This window comes from Pseudonaja textilis, chromosome 7, assembly GCF_049901715.1.
Source record: "Pseudonaja textilis isolate UNSWEBS1 chromosome 7, rPseTex1.2, whole genome shotgun sequence".
Classification (NCBI taxonomy): Eukaryota; Metazoa; Chordata; class Lepidosauria; order Squamata; family Elapidae; genus Pseudonaja; species Pseudonaja textilis.
Window position 1 is genome coordinate 12201425 of NC_141996.1, and position 12418 is coordinate 12213842.

At 40.6% G+C, this 12418-nt stretch overlaps 1 protein-coding gene across 4 annotated transcripts in view; it reads left to right on the forward strand.

Moving 5' to 3' along the window:
- Positions 1 to 12418, forward strand: part of CEP57 (centrosomal protein 57) — a 30916-nt gene that overhangs the window by 7376 nt on the left and 11122 nt on the right. For 3 of the 4 annotated variants that reach the window (XM_026706872.2, XM_087937058.1, XM_087937057.1), the window contains exons 2-7: positions 502 to 658; positions 5303 to 5482; positions 7296 to 7417; positions 8959 to 9075; positions 9968 to 10045; positions 11271 to 11387. In XM_026706872.2, the coding sequence (XP_026562657.2) occupies positions 502 to 658; positions 5303 to 5482; positions 7296 to 7417; positions 8959 to 9075; positions 9968 to 10045; positions 11271 to 11387 (771 nt within the window). The remainder of the gene's footprint in view (positions 1 to 501; positions 659 to 5302; positions 5483 to 7295; positions 7418 to 8958; positions 9076 to 9967; positions 10046 to 11270; positions 11388 to 12418) is intronic. The other variant, XM_087937059.1, reaches the window with a different exon arrangement.

The window sequence follows — 12418 nt, forward strand, 5'->3', positions numbered from 1 at the left end:
TACCCAATTCCTGCTACCGTTCTTCATATGTATTAGTCTCCAGGCCCTTAATCAACTCAATTGCTCTTCTTTGCATTCCCATGCACCCCCCAAAGTCTGAATGGGTGTCGAATGATGGAGTCTCATAAATTCAATGGAATTTGTGTGATTCCATCATTCTTGATTAGTTTCCTGGAACAGAATACAAAAATCTTGGACATTTCAGGCATTTTGTGTGTGTGAGAGAGAGAGAGGGAGAGAGGAAGAAGAAAGGGAGGAGGAGGAGGAGGAGGAGGAGCTTAGCACTGGAAAAGTTATAGACTCTGTCTCTGGTCTGCTGGAGTGTGACAGTAGCTGTTTTAAGGATTGATAGTCCTCATCAACTCAACAGTGGTTTCTCTACTCAAACCATTACAGCCTTCTAAAGATTCAGCTTATCCTCCTTTCTATTACGGACGAGTACGGGATAATATCTCTGTATTTTTCAAGGAGAACAATTAACCATTTTTAACTTGCTTTCAGGGCATTCTCCATGCAAGTTACACATCGACATCCTACACTGATGGGCTTTCAGCAGCTTCCTTCTCTGAGTACCCTAGGCACAAACCATTCATTAATGCTGACCTGTGCCGATCCCCTGCCAAGCCGGTAATTGCCTATCCAGAGAGTAACAGCAAAGGTAATATTTCTCCCCAGAGGAAATGGGCTGTCGGGAATAGTTTTTTTTTATTTTATATGTAATCCCGGTTCCAAATAATAAATCATCTTGAAAATGGTATTATCTTTCTAGGCCTTGACGTGCACTCCCCTTCTTAAAAACTGCTATATGAAATTTAGAAAGCTATGTTGTTGTTTTGTGGCACAAATTAATAAAAAATGTGGAGGTTTAGAAAATGGCGTTCATCGGTTTTGTAGGCACAGAACCTCAGCTTCATTGTGTTTATCCACCAGATAAACAGAATAGGCATTGCCGGTTCCCTTCTCTGAGTATCCTCCTGGCCTCAAATTTGCTTTCTCGTAATCTCCTTCCCAAATCCAAGTAACCGCATAATTTCAGAGTCTTTGAATATTGGACGTAATTAGAAATTACAAAGAGGGACGCGGTGGCTTGTCGATCAGAAAGGTCGACAGTTCTGCAGTTCAAATCCCCAGCTTCTGCCAATTTAGCAGTTCGAAAGCATGTAAAAATGCAAGTAGAAAAATAGGGACCACTTTGGTGGGAAGGTAACAGTGTTTCGTGCTCCTTCGGCATTTAGTTATGCCAGCCACATGACCACGGAGACGTCTTTGGACAGCTCTGGCTCTTCGGCTTTGTAACGGAGATAAGCACCACCCTCTAGAGCCGGAAATGACTAGCACGTATGTGCGAGGGGAACCTTTACCTTAGAAATTACAAACAGTTAACATTGTCTCTTCATTCAGCCTGCAGCCTCTATCTCAGGAACATCTTTGCATGACAGACCTCATGGCTTAAGCATCTGGCAATAAAATTGCAGATCTGATATTATTGGTCACCTCACTCTTAGATTACTGCAATTTATTCTGCATGGGACTTTCCTTGAAGAAAGTTCTGAAGCTTTATGTAGTTTGGGATGCAGCTTCCTACCTACGGACTGATTATTTATCTTTATTAATAACAGAATAGCACCAATCTTCTTGGCAGCTGCACCGGTTCTCAGTAGGCTGCTAAGCCCAATTCAAGATGTCGATTATGACTTACAAAGCCCTGTAAGGTTTGGGGCCTTGTTAGAATCATAGGATTGGAAAGGACCATGGAGGCCGCCTAATACATCACCGCCCAATGCAGGAGTCTTCATCCCATTCTGAACAAATGTTTGTCCAGTCTTTTCTTGAAAACTTTCAGTGATGGAGCACCCACAACTTCAGAAGATAGATTGTTCCACTGCTTAACAGTTTTGGACTAACTTGGGTAGAATGTCTCCAGGAGGGCAGGCCTTATAACAGGGGTCCCCAACCACCGGTCCCCGGACTGGTACCGGTCCATGGATCATTTTTTACCAGGCCGCAAAGCTTGGGCGCCGCCATCTTGTTTTGACAGCGCTTCCGGGTTTTGGGTTGCTTCCGGGTTTTTGGTTGGAAAGTGCTTCCGGTTTTTCAGTTGGAAAGCGGCATTTGGGTGCTCGCGCCTTAGTTTCGTCGAAGTGGGGGGGCGGTTTCGAAGGAAGAGCCGTCCCGATGGCGGTGGAGTCTCACGTTACTCTGGTACCGGTCCATGGAAGAATAAATAATCGTGAAACCGGTCCCTGGTTTGAAAAAGGTTGCGGGCCACGGCCTTATAAGACTCCTTCCCTTGGGAAAAGTCAAAGAGGGAACTAGGAAACAGCCCTTCTGGGTAGAGGTCTCCTCCCTTTGAACAGCTTGCCTCCAAAGTTGCAGATGACCTCTTTCCAAAAGACACCAGGACTTCTGCTCTTCAATGAACTTGAGAGGCAGAGGGTGCAAGCTAGGTTGGAAGCAGTCAAATCTGAGAGGAAGTATTTGTGTGGATGGTTTTCATTTGATTGTGAGCTGCCTAGAGTCCTAGGAGAAGGCAGCATATTAAATTACTGTAAATAATGAATGAATGAATCTGTCCTAACTTTTGATACTATATTGTTGCTGCTTCTCTAATTTTTGTTTTTTTTTATATATGGTAATAGTATCTTGTCTGATGGAGACGCATTGCATTTTGATTTGGTCCTAGTAGAAGTATTGTCAAACTCTGGTAGCTATTCCTTTTTTCTCCTGTAAACTAAAGTGACTGTGATTTCTGCTTATTAACAAGACTTCCTGTGTGGGGATACATTAATGTTTTTGCACTGTTTTATAAAAGTATTCATGTACTTTTGTTTGTTTAGAAGGACATAAATGAATAAATGGCATGAAATGGAACAAAATCCCAGCTGGTCAGAATGTGTTTGTTTTTTCATGCTTATTTTTGTAGTAACTCTGCAGTATATAAGCTCTGACATTAGGTTTAGATAAGAAAACACTATCTACGTTATTCTGAAAAGGAAAGATAAAGAATCTAGCATTGTTAATGGGAGACATGCTAGTTTGCTTGGGATAGCATTGTAAACCAGTGTGATAACCTCTTCACATCCAGGGAGGAAGAAAAGAAATAGTCCACGAAAAATATTTCCGTGATTAGTGTAATTTTCGGAGACTTATCAATACATTCTGTTTTTATAGTATTTATTCAGTTCATTATCATCATCTCATTTTAGCCCTTGTCTATGCACTGCAGGATGAGGGCATCTTCTGCATGTTTCCAACCTATACGTTCCCGAGCTTTCTTTTGCCAATTGAACCTGCCATACTTGCTGATGTCTTCAATCTGTTCTGACCCAAACACTTTTCCAATAAGATAAACAATAACCAAAGGGAACAGAAACATTTTAATGAGTCTTACAAATCCCTGGTTAAAAGGCTGCTGCAATCTAATTAACTTTGATAAGCACAAACTTTGCCAAAACTGTATGAGACTGCCAAAAATCACAGATAAGAAATATTTCACAGCACAAGAGTCTTCAAATACTAAATTAAGATACTGTAATGTCCACGAGGCTGAGTTTCAAAACGTCTTTGCTTCCTGCAAAGAACGTTCACTTCATAGCTGGCTTTTATCTTCTTGAAGGAGGGGCCATTACCTTGCAGCCTTATTCCTGCGTCGCCCATACTGTTTTAGCTGCTCTTTTCTCCGAGCAATCCTGTGCACACATGCACTTGGCACAGGTTCCTCGGGAATCTCCTTATCGCTACACAATCTCTGAAGGCAGCAGTCCACTCCCTAATGGTCCTGGCCCCTCATCTGAGTCCTCGCTCTCCTCAGCCGTCCACACCTGCTGCCGGCTAACCACAACACTATCCATCTTGTTTTAGGCCTCTTTCGTGGATGATTTTAATTAAGTGGGATCCATTCTATGACTGTCTTGGTCCATTACTGCCATCATCACTTCTTGCTCTGTGACCAGCCCATTTCCATTTCCATTCTTTTACTCTTTCATGATGGCACTGTATACTTTAGTTCTCTAATCCATGTGCAGGTCCTTCTATCTTGTCTTTTAATGCCAAGCATGTACCTTTCCCTGCCTCTTTGCTCCACTTCTAGCTTTTGTATCGATTGTGAGGTTAGTGTCATGTTTCACCGGCTTATGTTAGACCAGGTAGTACACACTGATCAAAAACTTTTCAGGCATAAGGGGAGTTGTTTGTGATTTATTCATTTACGTGGAAAGAAATAAATGCTGCTGCTTTCTCTTCCCTCAACAACCTTGACTGGTATATGCCTTAACTGCCCTTTTGTCATAAAGCCTATAATTTATTTCTCCTCTTCAACCTGCTTTGATGGTTTACAAGTTGTCATTTAGATGAGTTTCCTGGCCCCTAAGGGGGCAATGCAAATGTTCTACCAGTTAACATTTGCGCTGGAATCTGGTGGGAAGATTGTATTTCCGTCTTTCTCTATTTTGAGTGTGTCCCTTGAGGGCCCCGAGTTCCAGGAAGCTGCATAGATTTTTCATCATTTACGCATTTGATCTAATGTGAAGGAGAGCAGCCTTTGAAATTATAGGTTCCTTACCTGGAAGCACTTGGGAATCTTTGCCTACATGTATACCCCAGGACGTTAATTACCTTTCCTTTTGGAGGGGCTGTTGATAACCCAATTAAAATAGGATTACGCAAGTAAGGTTCTCCCTGTTGGAAGCTATAGAGGAAAAACTGCTCCTGCTAATTATCACTGACAATTACTTCCTTGCAGCACTGACAGCATGAAGAACTGAAGTCATACTTTGTTTACAGCTCTCTGTTCCTCTTTAATTGCAGAGGCTCAGTTGCTCAAACATGTAGCTGGCAATCTTTGTTTGGTATTAATGTTATATTAGAAAGCATGCAACTTTTTTTTCAGGCCGAGCGATGAACTCCAAAAAGTGGGCAAAGGACAGGAGAAAAACTTAATTAGAGAAAAATTTAGTATGCGGAATTACATTAAACTGATGAATTACCCTAATATACCCCCTCCAAGTGTTTAATAATTTGTTCATCCTTAAAAGTTGAATAGTTTTAAATCATTTTTCTAATGGGCCTTGCGAAATAAGTGAGGCAGAGAAAAACGTGTTTTATCCTAGGCCAGTGTTTTTCACTCAAACCTGGTAACTCTTAAGATGTGGGAATTTCAAGTCCCAGAATTCCCTAGCCTGTATTTTTGATAGCTTGTTAGTTGAAATATCATTGACTTTTAGTTTTTGTGCTCTTAAGTCCCTCGTCAGCATCACCTGTATCCTACCCGCTTGCTAACCGATGGATCTAATTTATCTATCAGCTATATTCTCCGCTTTGAAGAACCTGCAGGAGAAAATACGTCGGTTGGAGCTAGAAAGGATTCAAGCGGAAGAGAATGTGAAAAGCCTGACCAGGGAGACCTCAGATTATAAGAAAGTTCTAAGTGAGCAGTTGTTGGAAAAAGAGCAATCGAAGTTGCAAGTGTACAAGAAAAATGACGGTATGCAGACACACCTTCTTTGCTTGTCCATATGTACAAGGACGGATATTAAATGAGGCACGGGCGTTTCCAGAAGTCGTTGGCTGCATCTATCCCAATTATGACTGCAATTGGCACACCTAGCCGCCCTGTTATGCTATTATTGCTAGATTGAATGCTTCTTTATAAGCAGGCACTGTAGCCAAGCAGGATCCCTCTGTGGGACGGGATAGGAAGATGTTCTGTGTGTATGTACACAGTGCTTGAACCTTGGCTTGCAAATGAATGGCTGATGGATATGAAGCCATGGCTTTCCTCATTTTCGAAAGGCTATGTGTGTTTTCATAAGCATCTCTATTCGAAAAAGAACTTTTTGAGTTAGGTTAAAAAGTTTATACTTTTTTATCTAACACTGTTAGGTAAACATTAAGAATATTTGTGGATTGCAAGTAGCTCAGTGCAATATTTGCAACCAATAGTCAAGGGATCTCTGATGATATCTGATGCAGGCAAAACATAAGAATATGAACATATATGGCTGGTTAGTTCTTTGGGCCGTAGTGTTCACACATATCAGGCAGGCACAATGGCGCCTGATTGTTACCTGACATTAATTGGTCCTTGTCTTAGAAATAGGAGGGGAAAGCAGCATTAAAAGAGAAGTTGTTTAAAGGTGAATGGTTGCTTTAAGTTGGACAGAAACTTAACACTCATCCCAAAATAGGATCAGTAACTCTGATTTGGGAGCAGCTGCGGGCTTAAGGAGTATAAGGCACAATACCTCTTTTGCCCTTAAAACTTCAGAAAGAAGCATTAAATGTTTTGGCCATACATTGAGAAGGGCCTGATTCCTTCCAACTTATAAAAGAAATTCCACTGAAAGGGGTAAATTATTTTTCAGCATATCTAGTAGTACATTTTTTAAAATGGATAATTTTCTAAGAATCCCTGGAAAAACATTGAGAATTACTATGACGAAAATATACTGTTCGGGAAAGCTGCAGCTAGAATGGACTGTTCTCTGATTGTATAGCCACTACACCTTCTGGAACTAGAATGAGTAGTCCAGTTCCAAAAACAGACTAGTTATTCAATTGTGTCATGGTTACCGAAGAACTGGCAGATGTCTCTATCAGGTTGCCATTAGTCTTTAGTCTTTGGCTAAAGCAGATACATGATCAGGTTCAGTAGCACCATGATCTCTACCCTTCTGTTCCACACCGAGATACATTTGTGGCTGGTCTAAGCACCTTGGGCAGTAGATGTAAAGTAGCATAGGTCTGCTGGATAACTCTAGATGCATACTTCTTATTTTTGACACATCATTGGGTGTTCGAGTTGAGAGTGGTACGGTGGCCTAGAGATGGAGCTCTCACCTCACAGTCAGGAGGCTGTGAGTTCGATCCTAGGTAGAAGGAGATATTTCTCTCTCCAGCACAATGAGAATATATCTGCTGAACACTGCTCTCCACATTGGTGACAGGAAGGGCATCCGGCCATTAAAACACTCTGCTAGCTCCGTTCAGTTGCCCAGACTCCACCCCGCAAGGGATTGTGGGATTATTAAATTATGTTGATGACAATTGGATGTTTGAGTTGGATATTCCTCCTCCTCTTCCCATGTACTGGTTTCAAAGAGCCAGCTTTGTACCTAAATGCAGCCATTGGAATAGTTAAGACCCATTCGTTGAGACCCATTCAGTGTTGGTTCCGGAGTATGAACCTCCTTGTCCCTTTTGTTTGAAAACAGTAACTTTTAAAGAGAAGATTTGCAGCCACAAATCTGGTTCATGTTAGTTTCATATCTTGTTTTCTTTTGCTGCCCTGCCTCCAGAGTTGGCAGCCCAACTGGCAGCAGCCGAGACTCGCTGCGTACTTCTGGAGAAACAGCTGGAATACATGAAGGAAATGATAGCGCAGGCAGAACTTGAAAAGTCGACCGTCTTGGAGAAACAGGTACCTGGGCTTTTTTAGTTCTAGTGATTTGAATTTCTGTTTGGTCCAGTGGTTAAGGGACCAGGCTAGAAACTGGAAGACTGTGAGTTCTAGTCCTGCTAGAGGCAGGCGAGCAGGCTGGGTGACTTTGGACCAGTCATTCTCAGCCCAACCCATTTCATGGGGCTGTTGTGAGGAAAGTAATAGAAAGAGCATTAGCTACCTTTGCCATCTTGAGTTATTTATGAAAAATGGATTAAACAAACAAACAAATACAGGTAGTCCTCGATTTATAGCAGTTCATTTAGTGACTGTTCAAAGTTACAACAGCACTGAAAAAAGTGACTTTTGACTATTTTTGACATTTAATGACCGTAATAATTTTTGACACTTAATGACCCATGATCATGTGGTTTACCTTCGGAGGCTTGGCAACTGACTCACGTTTATGACGGTTGGAGTGTCCCGGAGACATGCGATCTCCTTTTGCGGACTTCTGACAAGCAAAATCAATGGGTAAAACCAGATTTCACTTAACAACCGCGTGACTAATTTAAAAGCCGCAGTGATTCACTTAACAAATGAGGTGAGAAAAGTTGTAAAACGGAGCAAACTCGCTTAAAAAGCCAATTTCTCACTTAACAACATACATTTTGGGCTCAATTGTGTAAGTTGAGGACTACCTATAAGTAAATAATCAATCAATCAATATAACCCTGATCTATAGGTTCCAGAAAAGTTGCCAGCAACCACAGCATCTATTAAAACTTCCTGGCTTACAGAATTTGCTATTACACTACTTGTCAAGGTCCTCATTTAGTTGGCTGTAAAGGGAATAGAGTGATTGGGGCAGGATGCTAGTGGTTATGAATCCTGATAGCTATAATTTGCCTCAGACGAGTTATAAATTAGCTCAAATGCTAGCTATAGGGATCAGCAACTTTCATAAAGCTGCTGAGTTCAGTAGACCAGCATTTCCCAATATGGAGGGACATCCACCAAATCTGTGTATTTCAGTTTATAAGATTAGCCATGAGATCTGGGAAAGGTTGGGAATTGAACCTGTAGAGTTGAAAGATATTCTTGGTAATCAAGAGGATGATTGAAGGAAGCTGAAAAAAAAATGACAAGGGAATCTGATGGGCATTGTGTTTTCTACCCCAGGAGTATATTAATAGACTTACCATGTAGCACGTCAGGTGGCTGAAAGACTATCCTAGGATTATCTTTGTCGACAATATCTATTTTCTTGCTTATAGTCTAAAACTGTATTGTCTAAGAACTACTTTGGTAATGGCCAAAGATAGTCCCCGGACTAAAATGTCAGTGTTTAGCCATAGAATATAATTTTGAAGCTGAGTTCTTGGAAACATTTTATTTATGTCCAAGAATTTTTTTTAAATTGCTCTTTTCAGAGAAATGCAACTAAGAATTGTGGTTGATTGTTTTGAACTTTCCCTCCTTTTGTGACATCAAGTGGCAGAATGCAATTTAAGTGAGCTGCCTCTTTTTTCTCCACGACAAAAAGTATTTTGTTTCTCTCTTTCATTTTTTTTTTCCAGGCCACATTGGAAAAAGAGAAGGTCGTTGATCATTCCCATGTGAAGTCCAAGTTGGAGAGGTTGGATCTGCTTGAGAATGAATACACGCGGCTCACTTCAATGCAGTCTCTTGCGGAGGTGAGGCCTGGGGCTCTGCTCATTGGGGATCGCAAGATCTGTACTAATGTAATCCTCAACCTTTTTATCAAATGTTCAGTTTTGATAATAGAATTCTGTATATCGGCCTTCTCAACCTAGGCATCCACAAGGTGTACTGAGTAACTTAGAATTCTCCATTTAGCAAATTCAGTGCTGAGAAATCTGGGAGTTTACAACTATACATATTATGACAGTTCTACGGGCTTTAAAATAAAGATTAAACAAAACTAATACAAGCTAAGAAAAACATAAAAAGAACAAGTGCAGAGAAAAATAAAAAAATAAAGATATACAAAGAAATAACTTTCCCCTTCATCAAGACAAGTACAAACCACACCAGTAACTTATCACCTTTGTTGACGTTTTAACAAAATGCTTTTTCTTCCCATACCTCATCTCTTATCTACAAACAAATTATTAATTAAAGAACCTGGTTGAGTAGGGGGGGATTAGCCCCAAGGCTTGCAGGGTCCCTAAGACATGTGGAGAAGCAGAGCACAGGCGGTCCCTGAGGTGAAGTTTTGAGAACCCCAAGAGAGGCAGGCCTGGGCCTGTACAAGGCCTCCCCCATTTCTAAGGTACCCTATCCTTCCCTTAACTTGCATAGTTGCTTAACTGCGTCGGGGAGAGCAGGGATGGAAGGAGCCATTAAGAGAGGCAATCATGTGGTTGTCTCGTTTAATGACCATCATGACTTGTGATCATAATGGACAGGTTCTATTGCGGTCATGAATCAAGGGCTAACCCGTTCTACTTTTCTTAAAAGGGAAGCCAGTCAGATTATGATTTGAATTGGCCACACGGCATCCCATCCAGGGCGGCACAGTAACGTTTTGCCTGCGATTGTCCTGCTTTTAATATTTTAAAACAGAAAAAAATGAAAGAATTGGAAGAGAAGCTCCAGGAGGAAGAACGGGCTCGAAAGCTGGTACAGGAAAAAGCTGCTGAGGTAAATCCTGTTCACCTGGGCTCTTGTCTGTCAATGAGATGCTGAGGAAAGGATCCTGGAGAACTGGGAAGTTTGTACATTGCTTCAGCAACTATTGCAAAATTATCCACTTTACACAAGATTTAACTGTCTGATCTATCAGTCCCACCAAGTAGGATCAAGACCTCAGATGCTTTGCTTGGAAAACAGCAAACTGTGTTGTGTCAAATTTGTTTGTTTATTTATTTATTTGAATTTATTTATTTGTAAAATTTCTATACCACCCATTCACACTTGTATGACTCTAGGTGGTTTACAAAGAAAATGACAGCATATAAAAGACAGTTAAAACAAAATTAAAAACAGTTAAAACAGCGTTCATAGGAACAATTGCAAAGTCAAAAGGCAGAGAGATTTAACAATACAATTCCTTCATATTGGGTAATAAAGCAGTTGTTCATTAGTTACATTCTAGGTGAATTACTTGTGCTAAACTACAAACTACGAAAAAATTGGGATCATAACAACATATTAAGCTGGAAAAGAAAAAGTAAAGGAGTTCCTGCAGATTTTACTCCGCTAATCATTGCCGGCTATAGGGGACGATGCTCATCTCCATTTCAAAGCCATTGAGCTGTCAGAAGACATTTCCATAATTATAAGACCAGCATGACGCTGTTACTTTCCCACTGAAGTGATACCTGTGTATCTACCCATCTCTGCATGCTTTTGAACTGCTAGTTTGGCAGGAACTGGTGCAAGGAAGGGAGCTCACCCTGTTGCATGATGCTCAGATCTCGAACCTGAGCTGCCGACTTTTCAGCCAACAAGCCTAGTGTCTTAACCACTGAGCCGCCATGCCACCCTGTTAATCTGGAAACATAGTAGATTTTTTTTTTCAGAAGTCTGACTCCATTGCTCCCAAATTTCTAATGCCATTTGGGAAAATGAAGACTAAACGGTAACATAATAGAGAACATCCAACTCTCCAATGAACTAATAAAAAGCAACAGGAAAGGGAGATTGGGGGTGTGTTAACCTTTCTCTTCCCTCTCTCTCCCTTAGCTGAAGTCCCAAATGCCTGACTGGGAGAAAAATCATTCTGGAATTCAATGTTTGTAGAATCCCATTTTTAGGGCTCCAAATTGATAAGCCAAGGAAAGGCTAGTTTCTGGATTGGTTCATCACCAAGTGTCAGGTTCTGTTATTGTGATAAAATAAAACAATTCCCAGATTTACCTTGCAGCTTCAGACAGGATTGGAGACAAATCGAAGATTGCTTCAGGCCCAGACCCAGCCAGCACCAGTCTTGATGCCTCCAAAACCCAAAAAGATGAAAAAAAAATCAAAGCAGTTGGAGAAGGTAGGCGGAGGCTACTTGCTTGCAATTCTTATAAATTGTTGCTCAGGAATCTTAGGGAAGTCAGTAGGATTGGATTCTTAATAACATTCTCGTTAGATTCATGAAATAGGACTGTTACTGCTTGGGCATTAATGAATTGTATAAATGTAGTAAATGTACTTGAGTTTAGAAGCAAAAGGGACAAGTAAATCATGATTATTTTAATCCCGTTGGTATTAAATTCTAAGGTTCCATTCCTGAAAAAATATTATTTTGAAGGGATTACCAGACACACTTCATTCACTAGTGGTCTTTGGATCAAGGACTGGGCTAACTAATGGCATGTTCCACTGATACAGTGTGGAGAAAGTTATGTGTGGAATGCCTGGGCCTGGAAATAATGTGGAGCTTTAAAGATCAAACCCAACATATTCAGTGAAATTTCAAAAGTGATGCAACCTGGCTTGTTAATCGCTCGTGATAATCAAACAGAGCTTCCATTGTAAAATTTTTAGCAAGAAAACGAAGAACGATCGCCTCCTTGTTTTTAACTTCTGAAAGAACCTGCCCTGTAGCTGCTGGAAACTGAATTCTGAAATAGGTGGTTTGGTTTCATTTAGTGAAGGGATTTTTGCTCTCTTAAATTCTGTGTCAGATGATAGAATTTTACATGGTTTACAAGGATGATTATATGTAACCTGAACCCTTTATTTGTAAATGAGGTGGCCAGCCTTGCACTCTTGTTTAAGAGCAAATTGATTCGCAAAACATTTCTACAAAAATACCATTGAGATTATCCAGCCTATTAAGCAAAATATCATAAAGTCTCCTTACTAAGTCTTTTATGGGTAACCAAATGCAATGATCTGTGAGGCTTAATCCATTTCTATTGTTCAGGAATTAGACTTCACTGTTTTATGTAATGAATTCTGACTCCTTGGGATAGCTCCTCGCCTTAGCTGGATGTCATTCTTCCAACAGATACAAACATCACCTTGGATTATTTTTCCAACTCTCATTATAAGAAACATTCCTCTTAAAACAAACGCTAA